Below are 21,191 nucleotides of genomic sequence, written 5' to 3' on the forward strand. Positions count from 1 at the left end.
AAACTTCACTAGAGACACCTGTGGATTTCTGAGGACAGATTTTTTGCTGCTTTCTTGGTGAAACTAAAACATATCAATTATAATTCTCCTGAAAATAAACTCCTAAATGGTTTTTAGTGGACAAAAAGTCACCAACAAGAGATTGTTTTAAAGTACTCTGATAGCTGGAAGTTGTGCTACTCTAGGAAACGCAACCAGCTCTTTTAGTGGAAGTGGTAAACTTCCTTGAGGAGAATGGGAATTGCTGATGAACGCCTGAGCTGAGTTGGTGCTTAGTATGATGCAGTACCGTGTTTTTTTGTTGAGGTGACAAGTAGGGCCATTGCTTAGACAAGTAGTCTTGTGTATTTATCGACACTGCACATCTTCAGTCATCTTAGTTGAATGTCTTGTTCAATTGAAAAACCAGAAGACTTCCTGAAGCTGCAGATCCGTGGCTGCCTTGCTGACACTGGTAGTAGTTAGCACTGATAAAGCCCTGATGAAGTGCTGATGTGTGTCCTGTCACTGTGCTTTAAGGATGTTTGGGGGGGAGGACAACTTCTGTTATGAGACGTGTGGGCAGCTACAGAACAGGATTTTGTGGCTTGTGTGATACCAGAGCTCTCAACTCTGGTCCCCTCACAAGTGATGCTCTGCCTTGAACAAAGCCAAGAAAGTTTATCTGAGTCACTCTGGGTTAATGTTTACAACTAACTTTCATTTCATGCTCACAGATATAGTCAAAATCATGCAAATATTGGAAAGGATGTTTGCTGTCAGCACAGTCTGTATTGTTTAATTGTCTTTAATGGAAGCATGAAATGGTTTAGGTTGGGATAGACCTCTAAGATCACAGAGTCCAACCCTTAACCCAGCATTGCCAAGGCCACCACTAAACCACATCCCTAAATGCCACATCTGCATGGTTTTGAAATCCCTCCAGGGACAGTGGCTCCACCACTGCCCTGGAGCAGTCTGTTCAAATGCTTGATCACCCTTTCAGTAAAGAAAGTTTTCCTTATAGCCGATATAAATCTCTCCTGGTGCAACTTGAGGCCATTTCCTCTTGTCCTATTGCTTGTTTAGTGGGAAAAGAGTCTGACCCACCTGGCTACAACCTCCTTTCAGGTAGCTGTAGAAAGCAATAAGGTCTTCCCTGAGCCTCCTTTTTTCCCCAGTCTAAATAACCCCAGCTCCCTCAGCCGCTTGTTGCAAGTCTTGTGCTCTGGACCTTTCACCTACTGGGTCAAGATAAGGGCAGGGAGAGAGTTCATAATTTAATTGCCTACAGCACACTGCATGGTGAGCAGTTCTGGTGTTTACAGATATAAAAGTGGATCTAGTAATTTGTAGACAAATACTTGTTTCAGGTAATGGATAACTTAGTTGGGTTTCAGCTGCCCAGTACACAACAAAGTAATTTACTGTGTTCTAAAGCCTTTTTTAACTTTCAGCTTGTATCTTTATCAGTATACAGAAGTGCCTGTTTCAAGGGCTAAACATTTTAGACAGTTTAGCAAATCATTCCTCCAGCAGCACAGCTGCTGACATCTCATTTCCGAATTTCTTCTGGACTTTGTGCTCCATAAGGAGGTAACTATTAATCTTTCTGTCAGACTCACTGCATGTTTCGTTCACTCTACTTTCTTTGCATCCTTGAAAGAGGAGACTGTGATTTTCTGTGTTCTGTCCTCCTCCTATCAGGCTCTCTTCCTATAGGAGTTGCTCTATGGCTTAATTTTTCAAGACACACGGACTTTGTGTCCTTATCTGAAACACCAACCTGTCCAGGCAGGGCCAGGGGAAGAAACGCTCAAGGTCCAGCAGAGATCAGCTTGAATCCTGCACCCCTGGAGTGCCATGAGCTTCTGCTGTTGCCCGTGCTCCCTGTCTCTGAAGAGCAGCATCTTGGTCAGCTCTCAGTGGTGCTGTAGGAGTCCAGGTAGTCTGCAGGAGAGCTTTGAGGTGGGGTAGAGTTAAAACATTTTCTTAAAACATCCCAATACTGGAACAGGACTGTGGTGGGTTGACCCTGGGTGGACACCAGGTGCCCACCAAAGCTGCTTTGTCACTCCCCTCCTCAGCTGGACAGGGGAAGGAAAATACATTGAAAGACTTGATAAGGACAGGGAGAGATCACTTACCAGTTTTGTCACAGCCAAAAAAGACTTGGGAAAACTAGTTTTATTATCAATCAAACCAGAGTAGGATAATGAGAAATAAAACCAAATCTTCCTCCTCAAGGGAGGATTCCTCATGTTCTCCCCCTGCTCCAGCATGGGGTCCCTCCCAGCCCTGTAGTCCCCCCCCAGTACTAAAGCCTTGCCATGCAAACTCAATACAAATACCAATTTTGCCATGGTGGCTGATGAACTTCCATGTAGGGCCTCTCTCTGGAGAGGTAAGGCTTTGAGTAATTTTCATTTTCCTCACTAATCTACTCCCTTATGTGCTGTTAGTTTCAAGGAGCTCAGTGATGGGCTCTGTAGCAGCAGCACCGGTTTGCCTCAGAAAGCACTGCTCCTAAGTTTCAGGAGACTTACAGTCTTACTAATAAAACTTGCCATGAAAAAGAGGGGGATGGAATAATGTCAAAATAAAGTCTTTCTTAAAGCACTGTGCAGTTGGATTTTTTATTATTATTAAGGAGAACAGTTTTTAAAAGTCTGTTACCATGGCAGCAGAGCAGGCTGGCATCTCTGTAGTCAAAGCCCCAAGTCTTGTTTGACTATGATTAAAGTAAGAGTGGTATTTTAGTTTGCTTGTCTTCAGAAGAAGGGTCTGTTTGATTGCACAGCAAACACTATTGGGTTCGTGATCTCTTTTGAAGCTGGGGTGGCCTGGTTAACACAGTGTGATTCCTCCAATTCCCTGCATGGCTCTTCAAGGGAGGGCAGAGGACAGGGACAGAGTAGGAGTAATTCTTTTAAGGGCAAACTCAAGCTATACAAGATATTGTGCCCCTGATGTTCTCAAGGAGAGTATAATTCTCTACTGTGCTGCTGTCATCTGTTGCTTTTTACACTGTTGGTGTAAAAGACAGTTTTGCTGGGACCCTGGTGGTTACAACTTATCAGATTTTAAGATCTGAAGTGTAGAATCATGACAGAGATGCCAACCCTTGTCATTTATTAGAGTTGTGGGAAGGATGTTGCAGGTGTTGCTTTGAGGACAGAGAAAAAAGGAGTTTGGAAATGAGTTCCCCAGTACTTATCCAGGCACAGGGTTACAGCAACACTTGATGTGCTCATCATACACAAAGTTCAGGGCCATGAAAGTTGCGTTTATGACTTCTTTTCATGTATTCCTGAAAATGAAACCGAAACTACGAGCTTATGGAGTATGGGGGATGGTGGAAGGTGAAGAAGGACTGTAATAGATCTAAACTTGTCCCATAAGGATCTTAATGTAGGCAGGAGCTGGGAACCAGGTTTGGCCAGTAGACAGATGCTGTGAACTGTTGCTGGGTGAGCTGTGCACCCAGGTAAAAATCAGCCTGAGGTTTGAGACACGTCTCTTCTCACTGTTGCTGTGCAGAGCTGGTGTGTGTGTGCTCTTTCAGTCTGTCACTCCAGCTGAGACAAAACCTTATTTCCATGGCTCCTCTGATGTGCCGCTCTGGCACAGGCTGGCTCTTTCCTGTTCAGAGGAGGAAGGCCATCTGATCCTGCCTCATAAACAGCTCAATAAAATACTGATTTATCCAATGTCCAGGTGCAGCCTTTCTCACGGTCCAGGTCCTGAAACTGGTCTGGGCATGTGCTCTGCTTAACAGACACAGGAGGTGGTCAGGAACAGGTATGCACTTTGTAAACAAGTGTAGTGCTGAGATCAGAAATAATGCCACTCACGAGGAAAGATTTTTCTAGACAAACAACCACCTGCCTGTTGGTATTTCCTGCTTCAGCTTCCTTGTTGCCCTTGAACTGGGAAGGTTGTTTCACTGATGTAAATCAGGGACTCCCCTTTGCAGTCAATTTTCTTCTTCCTTGGCTGGTTAAACAGCATTGTATACTCTGAAGAATACTTTGCTCTTTTACCAGTGCTTTACGCAGTGCAATAGCTTAACTCAACAGCCTTTGTTTTTCAAAAGATTGTACTAATGTTCTCTTTGTTCTCTTCTTATGGAAGCGGGGCTGTTGTGGGCCTTGCAGAAGTTTGAAGACTCTAGCTGGTCACCCCAGTGTGCTGCTGTTTCATTAGGGTTTGCCTGTTAATAATACTAAAATGTCACCCTTGTAGTGTCCTGTGCTTCAGGATTTCTCCAGGTATCTGGAGGAAAAACAGGTGAGTCAGCATCCTGAAATCTAAGGTGAAGAGGAGAAATAACCTCTTCTACTGAAAGGAAGTCCTAAACCGGTGGATCTGTGCAGATAAGATCTTGCATGCTAAGCAAGAAAGAACAGACAATAAATCAGTTCCTGAGCAGCCCAAACTAGGGACATCTCAAAAAATGTGTGTGTGTGTGTGTGTGTGTGTGTGTGTGTGTGTATATCTCTAACCTGAAAAATTTGTAAACATTTACAGTAGGAATACCTGCATTACTGTCTGTCTGTGGGGTTTGGGTTTTTTATTTGTTTGTTTTTTAATGTGGAGCATGCAAGATGGCTTTCTCTTTCCCAGATTTGTTTGTGCAGACTCTTGTTTCTACCCTTTAGAATGAAGCTGCCGTATGTGACTTTTAATATGTTGCCTAGATTAATTTTAAGGAGGCTTAAAAGACACAGTTCTCAGTGAGAAGTAGCTTTCTTAAGAGCATGCTTGATCTTGGCTTTGATCCTGTTCGTTACAGTGATCCTACTGTAGGGATAAACATAGAGGGGAAAAAAATTGGCGCCCTTATAATTTAAGATCATATAGGTTAGTCTTAGTTAATTAGCAATTGGAATGAAGCTCTCACAGTTTATAGTAACAGCGAGGTTTGAAAACTACAAGCTAAAGTGTGAGAAAAACATAAAAGCATAAAATAAAGCTTCCTATTCTAAAGAAGATATTTTACTTGTGCTTAGTTGTTTCCTTGAAGTTATTAGACAGTCCAGCCCATCTGTAAACAATATTATTGACTGTTTTGGCACCAGACTTGGCTCAGATGTGTCTGCACGTGAGCAGGCTTGATTTTTGCTTCAGATGATAAAGAGTGTTGGGAATGGGGTAGAATGTCACGCTTGCTGTTAAGCCGCTCCTGGAAGCTTTAGTACTTCAGCTCGTTTTGATCTCTGTTTACACTTTTTTTTTTTCCTTTCTCTCTCTGTTTCCCTTTCCCCCACCGCTATAAATCATCAGCTCCCCGCGCCCATCAACCTGCCGCGGCACCTGGCGCACGGTGCCCTCCTTTCCAGTAAAGAGTCTAGACAGCAAATTCCCTGGTAGCGAATGCCATTTCGGATCGTTATTGCCTTTTCGCTTTTTTTTGTGAGGGCTTTTTAGAAACTGCATTACCTCACCCGTCGGCCTGGAGATTGCGCAGCCCGCGCCGCTGATAGGGCTGCAGAGCCCCGCGCAGAGCCAATGGAGAACTTGGGCTTCAAACTCTTTAATGAGCGAAAAGAGCAGCGTCTCATTTAGGGCTCGATAGTTAATGTGGGGGGTTTTTTGGTTGGTTTTTTTTTTTAAGTGTTACTTCTGAAAGACAAGCCACTTAACAATTATGTGCCATATTGCTGACCGGTGAAGCTGAACAAATAGCTATTTACATTGACAGATCAGAGGAATGTGTAAGTGCATCGTGGTAACCTACATTTTCTGTGCCAAGAGATTTGCAGCTGACTGCCTGGGTGACTCACTCCTTGGATTAGGAGATGAGGTAATGCTTTTGAGATACAGGGTGATGTCATTCCTTTACCTGAGCTGCATGCCGATGCTAGTTGCTAGTACTTTCAAGGAAAGTCCCTTTGCTGCTTCTGATCTATTAGAGAATGAGCTGCATAATTTGGATAGGAGTTGATGTTTTTATTAATGTCCTTCCAAAGCCTCTGGCTGAACTGCTCTTTTGAAAACCAGATGTCGCCACAAGTGGCCGCAAATGGCCACAAATGGCTTTTGTTACGTGTGTGTATCTGGGCACCTGCAAGTGGCACATTTGCATACCTGCCCCTTTCTTCAAATAAAGCTATTTTAGTAAAAGAAGACCTTTGGGGTAATCAGGTGCAGTCCCTGGTCAGCACTGTGTAATGTAATCCCTCTTACAGATAGAGTAATCTTAAAAGAAGGTGATTTTTTTCCCCTCTTCTGTTTCTGTAGTGAATTACCACGTTTGTAATAGTAACCCAAATGTCTGGCTTGCACTTACTCATGGTCAGTTTAACCCCATCTGCTCCTACCCTGGCTTTGTCCTTCACTGCCACAGCTCTTCCTGCTGCCTGTGCTCCCTTTCCTGATGTGTTCACCCATAGCAGTTGTGTCTTTTCTCAGCCTTTCCTTCCCAATGTCACGCAGGATGTGCTGCTCCCACAGATGCCCTCAAGGCTGGGAGCACGGGCAGGTGATCACAGAGCTGACCACACGGCGTCATCTGTTCTCCACAGCCTATGGGAACCGAGGCTGTGATGGATGAGTGACCCACTGCCAGGGAAGTTCTGAAGGCATGACTTGGTTTGATCCATATCTTGGGAGTATTACAAGTGTGTGTTGCTGAGTGATCTTGATGCGTGCTGGGGATTTGGGTGTGTGATTCCTAGAAATGGCCAACGTTTCTGTGTTGTTTGCTAGTGGAAAATTTCATACTCGGGACCCTGGAGCAAGAGCTTTGGGACAAGGGAAACACTTAAGGTGACATGTGTCACACTGTCCCCAGAGCTCACAGTTGCCCACCGGGAGCCTTCCTTGCTCAGCAGCAATTGCTGGGCAGTTTACACTGCTGCCTCCTCTCTTCACAAACTGATGGGGTGGTCTGCAGCCCTTGGAGCAGGATATCTCATTTTGCTGGAGGTGAGCATGAGCCTCCAGGCTGCTGGCCAGGTGTATTGATCATGTGCAAGAAGAAACCTTACAGAGGATTTATTAATGCAAGGTGACAGCTGCACAGGCTAAGTGCAGAATTATTAGGCATTTTTGAAAGAATGTATTACAAAAACATTTTGTGATATTACTCTTCTGTGATACGTGTTTTAACAAGGTACTCCACCATGGTTGCAGCTGCAACTTTGGCACTGGCATCTTTTGTTGGTGTTTTCCAAAATCTGCATGCCTTTGTTCCTCGGGATCACAAGGCAGCTCCTGAATATGAATGCTTATGTAAACCTTATTTGTTTGCTTTTTTTCCCTGCTGATCAGGTGATTTTTACAAATGACCCTTCCCTGCCCCAGGAATGTTACCTTTTTTGTTGATTTATTTTTGTGTATATATAGAGCCTCGTGTGTTTATTTTTCCTCCCAGATGGTGGGCCTTAATGCAACATTTATTGTGTATCAGACATATCTCATTCAATGTCTCTTCCAGGATATTTGGCCTTTTTTGCCATAAGGTAAATATCTGGGAGGGAAAGAACATACCTCATTTTGCTTTGTAAAGAGCTTCACAACTACTCTCAGGGATTTGTTTTTATCTTCTCTTCAGTTACACATTGTGCTCCTGAGAGGAGTTTATATTTTAATTGCCAGTCATCATGAAGCTTTTCAAAGCCAGAAAGTATGGGTGTTGAATCCTTTGGGGATCTTAAAAGTCACCAGCATTGTCGGGTAGCTCACCTGAATTTTCTCTGTGAATGAAGTGTGTCTAACAACGTAAGGGGTGAGCAGATATTAGTCATGACATGCACACGTTTACAACATCTGCCGTTCCCTGCCTGTTTAGGTGAATCCCAACTTTGCTTAATGTCATTTGCTCATCTGTGACCCAGTTAGAGGAATAAAAAGTCTCATGTTAGAGAGAATTTGAATCATGTAGATGTGGTTTCAGATCCTCACAGTGGTTCCAGAAATAATAACCAGAAACCTTCTGCATCTTTTGTATCACTTCGTAATACACTTGTGTGCCTCAGAGTCTGAGCAGGAATATTTTGTTTGAAATGACAAATATATGTGTACTAGAAGTAGCCTTTAAATCCTAATGCTTAAAGTATCTGAATTTAATGTAATAATGTTGTAGGATACTGCCCAGCTGGACAGAGGTTCTGGAAAAGCATTGAAATGTTCCATGTTAATCCATATCCTCAGTAGCTAAGATTATGTGGATAACAGTTTCTCGCTGTTCTTGATGGGCACAGCCAGTGTGGCTCCACAGTATTAGTTACGGTCCATCATGCTGATAATGAGTTTCTTAATAAGTCCCTTAGTACTCACTGACAATGACTCATACTTCGGAACTAGGATCTCCTTGAAAATCTCACTGTAATGGATGAAACATCGTATCCCTGTGAAGATTTTTTAATTTTTTTTTTTTTAACTTGTATGTTTAGGAAAAAGCCAGGCAGGTTTTAAAGGAACAGTGTGCTTAAACATAAATTCTGAGTGGTCAGATTTAACTGTCTGGAAAGGCAAAGGGGAAATGTGAGCTCTGATTTCAGTGATAATTGCTCTCCCTGCCTAGTTAGATATTCTGGAGTAGTCATTAATTGTAAAAACAGCCTCGGTTTTTCTTTTAAAATGCCACTGTCTTGAAACTATCACAAATAATTGCAAAACTTTGCACTTTCACCAGTGATTGTCTCTTGGAGAATGCTTCTACCCACATCATGTTTTCTGCAGTTTAGATGAACACTGACCTGTCAACTGGTTGAGCTTTAAAATGTTTTGAAGAAGTGTCACACACTGAACTGTTTTTCAAATAAGAATAGTGAAATATGGATTTGATTTGAAGGCCTGAAAGTTTTCTGTCTTCAGCGTGACTTTGAAAAATAAGACTCTGGGATACGAAACCATAAAATAGGACACTGGAATATAATGAACTGGACTTGCTTCTACAGCATTTCTGTTTCCATTTGTGGTCTGTGTATTTTGATAAAATTGTGGTTAAATCATAGCTAACCTTCAGTTCAATTATTTTAGGTATTTGGAAATAAGATGATAATCCCTTCCTTGGATGGGGACCTTTTCCAGTGGGATCGGGATCGAGAGAGCATGGAAGCAGTTCCTTTCACAGTAGAATCTCTTTTGGAGTCATCCTACAAATTTGGCGAGGATGTGGTCCTGGTTGGGGGAAAGTCTTTGACGACCTATGGGCTGAGCTCCTACTCAGGGAAGGTAAGAGCCTGAAAAGTTGTCTTGTGTGTGTGTGTTTTGAGCACTGTCTTGCAAACTCTTGTAACTCTTGAGATTTAAACTGTGGTACAGCTCAAGTGTATAACTGCAGGGCAAAAAGGGCAGAGCCTGAGCTTCTTGGGCAACAGCTGCAGTGGGCTGGAGTAGGTGGCATGGCTGAGCCCCTCACTGCCATCTCCTCCTGCCTGGGAGCTCCTGCTGCATCCCCTGTGCTGGCTTTAAGCCTTGTCTCACCCTTTGCTCAGCTGATTCGACTTGCAAACGCAGCAGAGCACTGCCCAGTTTTTATTGGATTAGTTTTATGCTGGGTGAGCTGTAGGAAGGAGTCGGGGAGCGCCAGAGCCAGGACAAGGGATGGGACAGGGGGTTTGTGACCAGAGGCGAGGATAAGAGGATGACCCCTTTCTACCAGGCTGGGAGAGGAGTTCAGCTTTATCACCTGGCTCTACTTGAAGTAGACTTTGCTGTCCAGCTTACTGCATATCAGTTAAGGCTTTAGGTGACACTTTTTTCATAACTAATTTCAGATTTTCCCAAACTAATGAGAAGAGAAAAACATTCAACATATTCAAAAGTTTAAGACTTGTAGTGGTTGTCAGTGTGTTTACTATCTCTCAGAAGAAGCTCTTCTTACAGTGTAGAGTCATATGTAAAAGTTAAAAACTAGTTACTATCTGACTAGTACAGAAGGTGTTTTTCTTCTGAAACTCGCTGGTTCAAAATTGTGTGTCCTGAAAGAGCACAGATGGAAAAAAGGGTAGAAAAAGCCCAAGAATTAATTGCATTATTCAGAGTCCTAGAACTGACATACCCATCCCCCTCTTTAATGTCAGATGTCGTTAAAGTGCTCGTAGATGCTTTGTGTAGTGAAGAACAGACATTTGGTAAATCCGAAACATTGTTACATTTTGAAACAAGTAAAAAATAGATTCAGTTAAAAAAATTTAAACTTTGCAGTGTTTGTTTTAAGCAAAATCAGGGTGGGTTTTTTTTTTCATTTTCACCATACATTTTAATGTGGAACACTTCTATGGTGTGGTGTGGAGTCATCACTAATGCTAAAGAGCATAGACCCAAAACAAGAGTTCATGCATTCCTTTTGATTTCCTCACCGGGCTCTGTGCACCAACAGACTGCTTCTCCCCCAGTGCTCAGGAAGTGGAGGTTTTAATTTCTGTTTTTATTCCTTCTTTACACTCACAGTAGCAGTGATGTCTCATAGGAGAAATAGTGCCTGACTCTTCCTTCTTAAGAGTTCGGGCAGTCTCTTGTCTTTGGCAGTTTGGTGTCAATCCAAACTTCCTAAGTGTGTTCAACTCCCTTTTCAAAATACAGTTGCTCATATAATGCAAATTCTGTTTGAGATTTGGACTGTTGCAAAGTCTGTGTGACTGTGAGAGTTCAATAAGGTTTTCTTTCTCCTAAATAGCTGACAAGGCAAAGGGGAAAGGCTCTGTGGTATTTTATATAAATCAGGAGTACTTCATTTGAAGCTGATAGAGTTATGCTGAGACAAATACAACATGAAAGCAGAATTATGCTGTGGGTCTTGTAGGAATGCTCTTTTGATGTCCATAAAAATAGTGGGAAAAGAGAAAGCTAAGATTTCTTTCTGTTAGAAGTAGAAATACATGCAAAATATACTCAAATGGTAGTCAAAATACCACAAGCTGTATACTTTCTAGGATCCTTCGAAAATCCTAGTTCTGAAAAGCCCTTATCTCTTAAACCAGGCTTTTCAACATCCCTCAAGTCGAGCATCTAAAGTCACTGTGCTCGAAATTGCCCGGCAGCCAAAAATGTGTTGTGAGGATTGTTAGCTTTGAGTGTCGCTGTTGGTTACGCTTGTTTTGAAGTTGCACAGGGGAGTCTCCTGCCTTGTCCCTTAGGTGAAGTACATCTGCTCGGCTGTGGGGTGTCGCCGGTGGGACGACGATGAGACGGAGCAGGAGGAGACGCTCCTGTTACACCGAACCCAGAAAACAGTCCGTGCTGTTGGACCCCGCAGCGGCAATGAAAAGTGAGTTCAGAGACAGTCCCACAGGCACAGTTCTTGATACGTAATGTTTTAAGGATTTGACCTTCTTTTTACTCTCATCAGTTTAGGAATTGCACAGGGAGTTTAGATTGTTAACCAGAGGAATGTGCTGGGCTGTTGGCAAGGATCGAACCCTTTTGCTCTTCAGTGCTTTTGAAAATGTCTTGGGCTTCAGTTTTAGGGTCAGACAGAAAAGATGAGAGTCAAATGACAATTACTTCCCTTGTCCTTGCATACCTCAGTTTATCACTGTTCTGCTGCACAAGGCAAATGTCACTAATTTTAGTTCTAACTGTTGCTTTTTGTACAAGAAGGGGCAGTTTAAAAGTCTTCTTACAACCTATTGATTCATGTTTAAGTTCTTCACCTGCTCATGGTAACTATCTCTGGTGGGTTTTTTATACTTGATGTCTTTAGCTTTCATTTTAAGTTGATATTTTAAATATTCTTAGATCTGTGTTATTCATTTCATAATGTGAGTGGTCTGTTTTTTACAAGTTGTAGAAACTGGTTCAATCTGTGGTTTTCCAGATCACATTTAAGTTTTAATACGGTAAGATTTTTATAAAGATGCAGACATATATTCTGCTAAAAAAGCCCACCAAACCCCATTTGATAAAATACAGATTTAGAAGGCTGGTTACTGTATGTAGATACAGTAACTCCCCAGCAATTTAGTGGATAGTTCATCATTCCCTGTTCCCCTGCTCCCTCTTCTGTTTGCAGCAGGATGTGACAGGTTGTGCGTCTGTAGTGTATCAGGGATCACCTAATGGGAACTCCAATAGATTATGGTTCAGATCAGATGTCTGAGAAGATAAATCTGGAGTGCTATTATTCTTGGAGACTAAAATTAGCAGGGAGAAGTGTGTCAAAAACCATAGTATTGCATCTTGTGCACCAGAATTCTCCTGTCTTTGTGGTTAGAAACAGAGGTGCCTTTCCTGGTGACATGGAATGAATGGGATAGATCTGGGGTTTTAATTCAGAGAAAGAAACATGTATGTAAAATATGCCAAACGTTTACCATAAGGGTGTAAATTCTTTAAGGAGACAGTTTAGGCTCCTGGTGGTTGCCAGACTGATAAGAAATTCTGGATATCCAAACATACTGTTGAAGAATATTTACCCCTTTGTGCAGTTCAAGACACAAACTTGGCATCCTTTCCCATCTGTATCTTTGTTGGTTTACAAGAATTGAAGAGCTTTTTGCTGTGCAGTAAAACTGTGTTCTTTATACAGTTCATTATGTAGTTGTCTTTTTTGAGTGTTAACCGATGGGACACGAGTGGTCCTGGTTTCATGAAATATCTGCCAAGGGATCTGTGTTAGGTAGTATGTTGGATTAAAACAAACAAAAAAAGCGTTGTCCCTTCCTCGGTTTGAAAAATCTTACATTTCCAATTAAATCCACTCTTAGTGAAGAGAAATATGTCTTGTGTAGGATGCTGCTTCATAAAAGCTTTGCACTTGTTGCTTCCATCAGCACCACAATGTTTTCCTACTAAGCAGACCCAGCTGTACTATTTGATGATTTTAATTGCCCTCTCCTTATACTAAGCCTTCAATGGCATTGGCCCTACTTCACCAGCTGTTTTCTCAGCTCCCCCATCATGTTAGGCAAGATTTCTCAGTTTGTTTGGTTTATGCTTTGGATTAGCACTCCCCTCCTGGTACAGTTCTGTTCATCTGACAGTCTGAAGAGTTTACTGTGAAAATATGGGCCAAATATAGATAATTCAGTTTAGGAATCTTCTGGACAGAGGATTTGGGACTTCCTTGGAATATACAAGTTGCTTCTACAAAGTATTTCTCTTTTTCTTTAAGGTGGAATTTCAGTGTTGGTCACTTCGAGCTGCGCTATGTCCCAGATATTGAAAGCAGAGCAGGATACATTGAGAGCAATTTTAAATCAACTATGAACAAAGAAGAAACAAAAATCATTTCGGATGTGGAGGAGCAGGAAGCTATGATGAAAGACACAGTGATAAAGGTCTCGGTGGCTGACTGGAAAGTGATGGCTTTTAACAAACGAGGAGGACATCTGGAATGGGAATACCAGGTAGGGGAAAAGACAGACTATTAAATATCACAAAAGTAGAAGTTTTGAAGATGTCTTTCATCTTGAGTTTCAGGCACTGTCTTTGTAAAAGAGCACACATCTGCTTGTAATTTTTTAACTAAAGTTCTGACTTTGAGCTGCTGCATCTGTTACAAAAATTAAAACAAGGAATTTAGGCACATTGTTTAGCATTATTCTTATATAGTAGCTCGTTAATACAACATTAATTTTCCAATTACCTCTCTCTCCTTCAGTTTTGCACTCCAATTGCTTCTGCATGGCTGCTTAAGGATGGCAAAGTAATTCCAATCAGTCTGTTTGATGACACAAGTTACACTGCAAATAATGAGGTACTGGAAGATGAAGAAGATCTTGTGGAAGCTGCCAGAGGGGCCACAGAATCCAGTGTATATTTGGGTGAGACACCAATTGCAGCATTATCTGTAGTAAATGTTATTCATTTCCCTGTTGAGGTTGTAGTAAAGATCTTTTTGTACTGATAGATTTCAAAACTATAAATCTTTTCCATTATAGTTCTGAAATGTTCACTGCTTTGTAGTTTCAGTACATTGGAGAGAACTAAAAGTCTTGAAATTTTAAGACAGGTTTATAGCTAACAAGGCAGTCTTATTGCCTGATAATTTGTACACTGATTGCAGTAACTTACCATGAAGAAAATTCAGGTAAGATTTTACAGGACTAGGTTTTTGTCCAGCTGTCAGAATTCATTGGATGTGGCTTGTAACAATTTGAAATAATGGCCCCAGGTCCTCCTTCTCAGCTGTTTATCTGTCTCTGGGAGGTAAATGTGCTTTGGTTTTCTAAGACTTGGTTTGCCTTTGCCTTTTTCTCCACATCTTTATACCTTGTAGCTTTCCTGTTAGTGGTTAGAATAACAGATAAAGAAGAAGCCAGATAGTTCCAGCCTCCCTGGTAGTGGCTGTTGAGGAATAATCTCTACAGCATTAACAAGGGTAGGAAGTTTGAGAGGGGTTTTAAAAGCCCAAGCTGCTTTATAGCTCTTAAAAATTTCTGGTATTTTCCTGTACCACCAGCTCTCCAGCAGTAAAAATGAGGTGTCCTGACCTCTTGATTTTCTAGAACAGGGGAAACATATTACTCGAATTCATCTAGCCTAGCAATCAGAGTCGGTATCTCTGGTTCTCAGAATATAAAGAAATATTTTCAAAAATGGTTTTAACCACATTTTACTGGGCAATTTTATTATGAGGGCGAAGAGAACTAAATCTAAAGACTAATATGCTCTCTGATTTATTACTTAGGTATGTTCAGGGGCCAGTTGTATCTTCAGTCATCAGTCAGACTTTCTGAGAAATTCCCAACCAACCCAAAGGCTCTGGAATCCAAGAAAGATAATGCAATTATTCCTCTTCCCAAAATCAAGTGGAAACCTTTAATCCGTAAGTAGCAATTCAGAGTTTCATTTATTGTCTTAGCCTGGAAAAAAAACAGGACATCTTTCTGATTTCCAGTATGTTCCAAACTAGTCTGATATTTCCAGCTGTAAAGCAGTTCAGGAACTATTTCTGTGCTTTATTAAGTGGTTATTTTTTTCTAATTAAATGTTTAATGTCTACTTTCTTTTACTATGGATTTGACAGGGTCTTTTTTAATAATGAGGTGTTGGGTCTTCTAAATTGAATTTTTCAACAAAAAGAGGAAGAAGCTTTTCACAGTGATGTGAATATGAGTGAATTGACTTGTCCAAAACTACTCTTTCAGCAAGGGGGGAAGGTGTTAAGTAACTGTAACCTTAAAATATCCTTATTAATGTTTCCTTGCATGAAATTTGCTTCTCGTGATCTGGTACAAGAGGGATTTTCTAAGATTATGCAGTTGGAGTTCTCATTAAATTAATATGAGAACAGAATTTTTAGAACAGTTCAGCTCAGAAAACTGTGTCTTTTCTGCTTAGATTCTCCTTCCAGGACTCCAGTGTTGGTGGGCTCCGATGAGTTTGATAAGTGCCTCAGCAATGACAAGTATTCTCATGAGGAGTACAGTAATGGAGCACTGTCAGTTCTGCAGTATCCTTATGGTAGGTGAAGTTCCAAATTTTAAGTGTTTCAAATAGCCAGGTTTACCCATTTATTGTCTGTGAAATTCGACAAATGACCAGCTGTTTGATCTTAAATACGTGTATTTTTTTTTTAACATTTAATGAAGTAGGAAATCATTGTCCAAATTAGGATTTCCAGGTTGTGGTGTAGGTACAGCGAGTGCCATGCAGAGCACTTCAGAGTGCCTGGAATTGCTACTGCAGAGCTGTTCTGTGTGCTGCCATTGCCACTGATAGGTGGTCCAAGTGGAAAAAGCTTGAGAATTATGTTATTTAGAATTTGCTAACAGTGCTACCACCACAGCCTGGTGGTGGAAAGTTTTCCATATGAAAGATGTTCTGGCTTAAAGCTATCGGTGGTCAGGCCTCCTGAAGAGGTGAACTTTTATGGGTGACCTAGTTGCTGTCCACCACCTTGATTTACTGAATTTGCTCATGTGCTGTTTAAAATCATGGGGCATGCAAACAAAAATACCCTATGTCTGTGTAAGAAACCTTATTAATGAGAAGCCAAAATTGTTTTTTAGTTACCTGCAAGTAAATCTCGTCTCCCTGTGTCTTTCATACACAGATAATGGTTATTACTTACCCTACTACAAGAGAGAGAGAAACAAACGTAGCAACCAGATCACTGTTCGATTTTTTGATGATACAAATTACAAGAACATTCGCAAAAAAGATCCTGTTCTCCTGCTCCACTGGTGGAAGGAAATTGTTGGCACCATCATATTTTGCATCGTGGCCACAACTTTTATCGTACGCAAACTTTTCCATCCCCATCCGTACAGCAGAGTAAGTGGGTTTTTTCCTGAATTCTAAGAGGTTGTTATTTTAGCTGCTTCTTTCAGTTTTGAGTCTGCAGTGAGTAATATTAATAAGTTAATAACTAATGAGATTAAAAAAATCAAAAGCCTAAATTTACTGTTTAATCTGTCTGTGAAGGCTGCCAGCTGCCGCAATTTGCTTAACGGCTTCAGCAGGTAGATTAGACTGCTTCAACATCTTGGGAGATACTTATTTAATGCTGTATCTGGGGTACAAACTAGTTTCAGGTACTTAAGAAGTTGATTTTGTTTGTTTGTTTGTTTTGTTCTTGTTTTGGAAACCGTGGTTAGCTGCGGAAGGAATCTGAAACACAGTGTCAGACTGATTGCAAATATGAGCCCACTTGTGGAGATGTTAAAGACAACAGCTGGAGTGATGTCAAGAACTCTGGATACGTGTCAAGGTGAGCTCTGTCCAACACAACATGAACAGGGTGTTGTCACTGTCACAACTAATGCTGTCTGGAGATAGAAGAGTAGGTGTTCACTTGTTCTTACCTAAGTACTCCTAGTCCTCTGACTTCGTAGGATGATCAGCAACCAACACAAAGAACTCTGTGACCCCATTACTGACAGGACATTGCAGTTATGATGAGTGTAAGCAATTCCAGAGAGTCAACAGATTACATGTCATCAGGAAGGTTGCTGTCATATTTCTTGCTGATATGCAAGATGGGAGATTGATTCTTGAAGGTCTTTATCAGTGTTTACTCCCTCTGTTTCTGTGTTTATGGTTTAAGGCAGAGAAAGGCAATTGCAGGTGGAAACAGGTGACGTTTTATATACTCTGCACAATAAGCAGTCTGTACTTGAAAGAAAACCTTTGTTGCTGTTACAAAGGAGTTGGTTAAGACAGAATGCTTCATAAGAGCATGTCAGGATACTTACTCTGGAGCAAATGTGACCATTTCCTGTACATTTGCATGGAAAGCAAGAACTGGAGTATTTCAAGTGAGCTAAAATAAGAAAAGTTTAAGGACAGTGATGTTTTAGAAAGGATATTTAGAAGGACTAGTTGCAGAAATAGTTATTTGGGGTAGGGCTAAAGGCAAGTCATGATTCAGAAAATACTTAGCTGTCACCACCTGGTTTGCTGTAGAAACTTAGGCTGCATCCTTGTGGTCCATGATCCAGTAAGTGTGCAACCTGATATTCTGAAAAACCTCTTCAGGTGGTCTAGTGCGTGCAGAATGGATTCTGCTGGGTAGGGATGGACACTGAATGAGGGCACAATCAGCAACTGCCCAGTTCATAAATAGAGAACCATCTGACAGCTTCAGTGGGTGAGCAGGGAAAAACAAACAATGCTTCAAGTCATTCAGCGTGTTTTGCTCTTACAGAACCACTTCAGTCGAAGTCATAAATTATTTTTCTATCTATACTAATGCATTTTTCTCCTCTACCTCCCTCTTTTCTTCTGTCTCCTCCTCACACTCTGCTGCTCACAGATATCTGACAGATTTTGAACCAATTCAGTGTCTGGGTCGTGGAGGTTTTGGAGTGGTTTTTGAAGCCAGAAATAAAGTGGATGACTGCAACTATGCTATCAAAAGGATCCGTTTGCCCAACAGGTAATGAATGGGTTTGTTGAGACACAGAAGTAATGAATGAATGGTGGAATCCTGTCCTACCCTGAACCATCTGCTCCTGAGCTGAATTCCCAGATATTTCATTGGCATGAATGACACACTTTTTAATGGGGGGGCTGACTTAGTTTTGGCATCAAGAATTTGGCATATGTAATCACAGCAGAGGGGTGACCTGCCTGGCTAAAATACTTGGATAGCAGGACCCTTGTGACGATGCTGCGGCTCCATGGGAACTCCTGTGATTTCCTTGATGAATAGAGCCCTTGCTAACAGGACCAGTTATTGTAGCACACTGTTAATTTGCTTCTCTCCTTCCTCTTCTTACCTTTCCTACTCCACCTTCCCTTTCTTTTCTCTCCCTCACCAGCTTTTCTGCCTCCGTTTGTCCATTTTTTTCATTTCTGGTCCCACAACCCCTACCTTTTCTCTCAGCCATAGGTGGTCAAGCCATGCTGCTGAATTACCCTACCCAGAGCTTGCAGCACTTCCTTTTAGTGGGAGATGGGAGACACTGCTTCTGGAAATCTCAAGTTAGAACAGCAAGAGGGAGGGGGTAAAGCTATGAAATCTAGAATTACTATTTTTTTTGAATGTGTTAAATAATTGTGACTATTTAAGATAAAAGGTTTTGTTCAGAAATTTCAGGTAGCCTGAATTCTTAGTTTCCAAGCATATTCAAACCCATTAAATAAAACCATCAGACTTCATTTGATTCAGTTAGACTTATGAAGAGAGATAAATTACTTCAGTGAGACAGAAGGCTACCTGCTTTCCTGTCCACAGGACAGAGATAGTCCTTATGCAGTCTCCTTACATTATTCCAATTAAAAACAAATCCTAAGGTATTGCTGTCCATCTTTTGTGTCAGTGTCTTCTATATCCCTGTAGAATATCGCTGTTTAGTGATTTTTTTTTACCTTTTCTTCTCAGTTTTGCTGCCTGTGATTATGTGAAAAGGGATGACTAAATATTTAGCCACTGTGAGCACATACTGCTCCTCCACACTCTAACCTAAAGGAGTTACTCTGGGGAATTTAAAACATACTTGTCTTTTGATGTGAAAAGCAATACTACTGGCCTGGTTTGTACTGGGGCAGCTTTTATTAAATCCTTTGCAGAAATTTATGTGCTGTGCTGTTGCTTTTTGTGACCATGTCTCTCGTTGTTGCCCTCACCCCAAACCGCAGGGAGCTGGCTCGGGAAAAGGTGATGAGGGAAGTCAAGGCATTGGCTAAACTCGAACATCCAGGGATTGTCCGGTATTTCAACGCGTGGCTGGAAGCTCCACCTGAGAGATGGCAGGAAAAGATGGATGAACAGTGGTTAAAAGATGAAAGGTAACTCATAGGGGTTTCTCTCTAACAGTTTAAATTTGAGATTGTGCATCAGTAGAACTGGAGAAGTGGTAGAGGATCCAGGAGAATTGAGAGACTGTGCAGGAAAGAGTTATTAACTTGGCCTGTTAACTGTTCAGTTGAACAAGGTACAAATATATTACCCTTCTGCATAGAGTCTCTCTATTTCTTGATCCTCTGTTGTGTCAGGGTCCTTCTTTCAGCTTAGGAAACATCATGTAGTTCTTAATTTAACTTGTGTAATTGAGTCTTTGGGTGACTGGATTTCTATTGCTTTCCTCCTCTTTGCTATCTTGGTTTAGATGGATCTGATTCAGTACTCCAAGGCTTCAGTGAATTTATTTTAGCAGAAATATGCGAGGGATAATCAGAGTGACGATTTGTAAAGCTCGGTAGAAGTAGGTTAAAAATTGTAAATTAGATATAGGAGTTTAGAGAGTGTAAAGAGAAAGGAAAAAGTGGGTGTATGTTGGCATTTAAAGAATGAGGCCTAGTGCAAGACTATTGAGTGGTCTCATAATAACATCTTAACATACCTCACAATTTTTAGAATACAGCGACCTTTATATTTCAGGCATCAAATTAACATTTCACAGCTGTAATTCCTCCCAGGCACTTTAAATAGTCATTGCAGTGCGTGTTCCAAAGGACTGAATTTTTTCAAGCTGAAGATAAGCCTGATTGCACATTGGGAGTCCAGGCAGCAGAGACTGCTAAATTTTCCTTTATCAACACTTTTGTCTCAATGAGAAAACGTTATCCTTGCTAAGGCAAACAGATGCTAAATCCTGGTTGTTAGTGATTCCCACACTTGGATAGTCCTTCACCGTTACGGTATGACATGGGTCTCAGAGGTAGCAGTTGTTAAAATCTTCTGAAAATGAATTTCTAGTGGAATGAGTGGAATGATGGAACCTGCTACAATTTCTGTAGTATTGATCTCTCAATTTTGCTTTCCAGCACTGACTGGCCACTCAGCTCTCCCAGCCCAATGGATGTCCCATCATTTAAGATCAGGACAGAGCCATTTTCGACGCAGGAACACATTGAAATTATTGCCACTTCATCAGAGGGGGTGGGATCTGTGGGGATACCCTGTGGTCAGTCAAATTCATCTGGAAGCCATTTTTCTCCTCTGGAATTTTCCGAGACAGACAACAGGGACTTAGAGCACTCAGAAGATCCACTGTTAAACCTTCAGGACAGTGTCCTTATGGGCTGTGATGTAGAAGGCAGTACTATCAACAGTAATGAGCTGGAAAATTCCTCCCTGGAAATTTGCTCTTCAGCTGTTCCTGTTGTACACCTGAAGGAAGGGACCTCCTCTTCCATTGTGTTTGAAGATTCTGGCTGTGGAAATGCTTCTAGTAAGGAAGATAAAGTTGATGTTTCACATGATGAGAATCTTTCTGAGGATAAAGGGAAAAGTACAAAGGAATCTGATAACAAGAAATCTGCTTCAGGAAGTCCCCTCTCTGTTTCTCCACCAAGGCCAACAAGTTTAAGCCTGGACCTTTCTAAAAATACTGCAGAAAAAGTTAAACCCACGTCTCCAAAGGTGTATCTTTACATCCAGATGCAGCTCTGCAGGAAAGAGAACCTCAAAGACTGGATGAGCAGAAGGTGTGAGATAGAGGAGAGGGAAAGGACAGAGTGTCTGCAAATATTTCTGCAGATAGCTGAGGCAGTTGACTTTCTGCATAGCAAAGGATTAATGCACAGGGATCTCAAGGTTTGTATTCATAGGTTACTGTAGAAAGTATGTTGGATTTTTAATTTTATTTATTTATTACCATGATCATCACTGAACGCCTGAACTTTGCACGTTGTGCTTGTAACGGTTATCTCAGTGGCTGTGTCCTGTGGGCAAACGTTTTCTGGTTTAGTACTGTGGGATTATCTTTGGAGCTATCCTAACTTGAATTACCTATGCCCAAATAGCTCACAGAAGTCTCTGGTGCTGTAAAATTCCTGGAACTGACTCAAATACTGACTCAAATGGTATCACAGAGTAACTGTCCCTCTGCTACATTACAGACTTGGGCATCAACAGTTCCAAATTT

At 41.4% G+C, this 21,191-nt stretch overlaps 1 protein-coding gene across 2 annotated transcripts in view; it reads left to right on the forward strand.

The window, feature by feature from the left end:
* EIF2AK3 (eukaryotic translation initiation factor 2 alpha kinase 3) overlaps positions 1-21,191 on the forward strand; it is a 43,765-nt gene that overhangs the window by 13,205 nt on the left and 9,369 nt on the right. For both annotated transcript variants that reach the window (XM_039383541.1, XM_027722797.2), the window contains exons 3-13: positions 8,968-9,162; positions 11,070-11,200; positions 13,046-13,280; positions 13,535-13,697; positions 14,564-14,701; positions 15,217-15,339; positions 15,932-16,152; positions 16,476-16,588; positions 17,633-17,755; positions 18,961-19,110; positions 20,089-20,860. In XM_039383541.1, the coding sequence (XP_039239475.1) occupies positions 8,968-9,162; positions 11,070-11,200; positions 13,046-13,280; positions 13,535-13,697; positions 14,564-14,701; positions 15,217-15,339; positions 15,932-16,152; positions 16,476-16,588; positions 17,633-17,755; positions 18,961-19,110; positions 20,089-20,860 (2,364 nt within the window). The remainder of the gene's footprint in view (positions 1-8,967; positions 9,163-11,069; positions 11,201-13,045; positions 13,281-13,534; positions 13,698-14,563; positions 14,702-15,216; positions 15,340-15,931; positions 16,153-16,475; positions 16,589-17,632; positions 17,756-18,960; positions 19,111-20,088; positions 20,861-21,191) is intronic.

Source organism: Pipra filicauda, unplaced genomic scaffold (genome assembly GCF_003945595.2).
Source record: "Pipra filicauda isolate LSUMZ 115617 unplaced genomic scaffold, ASM394559v2 scaffold315_size853536_pilon, whole genome shotgun sequence".
Taxonomy (NCBI): Eukaryota; Metazoa; Chordata; class Aves; order Passeriformes; family Pipridae; genus Pipra; species Pipra filicauda.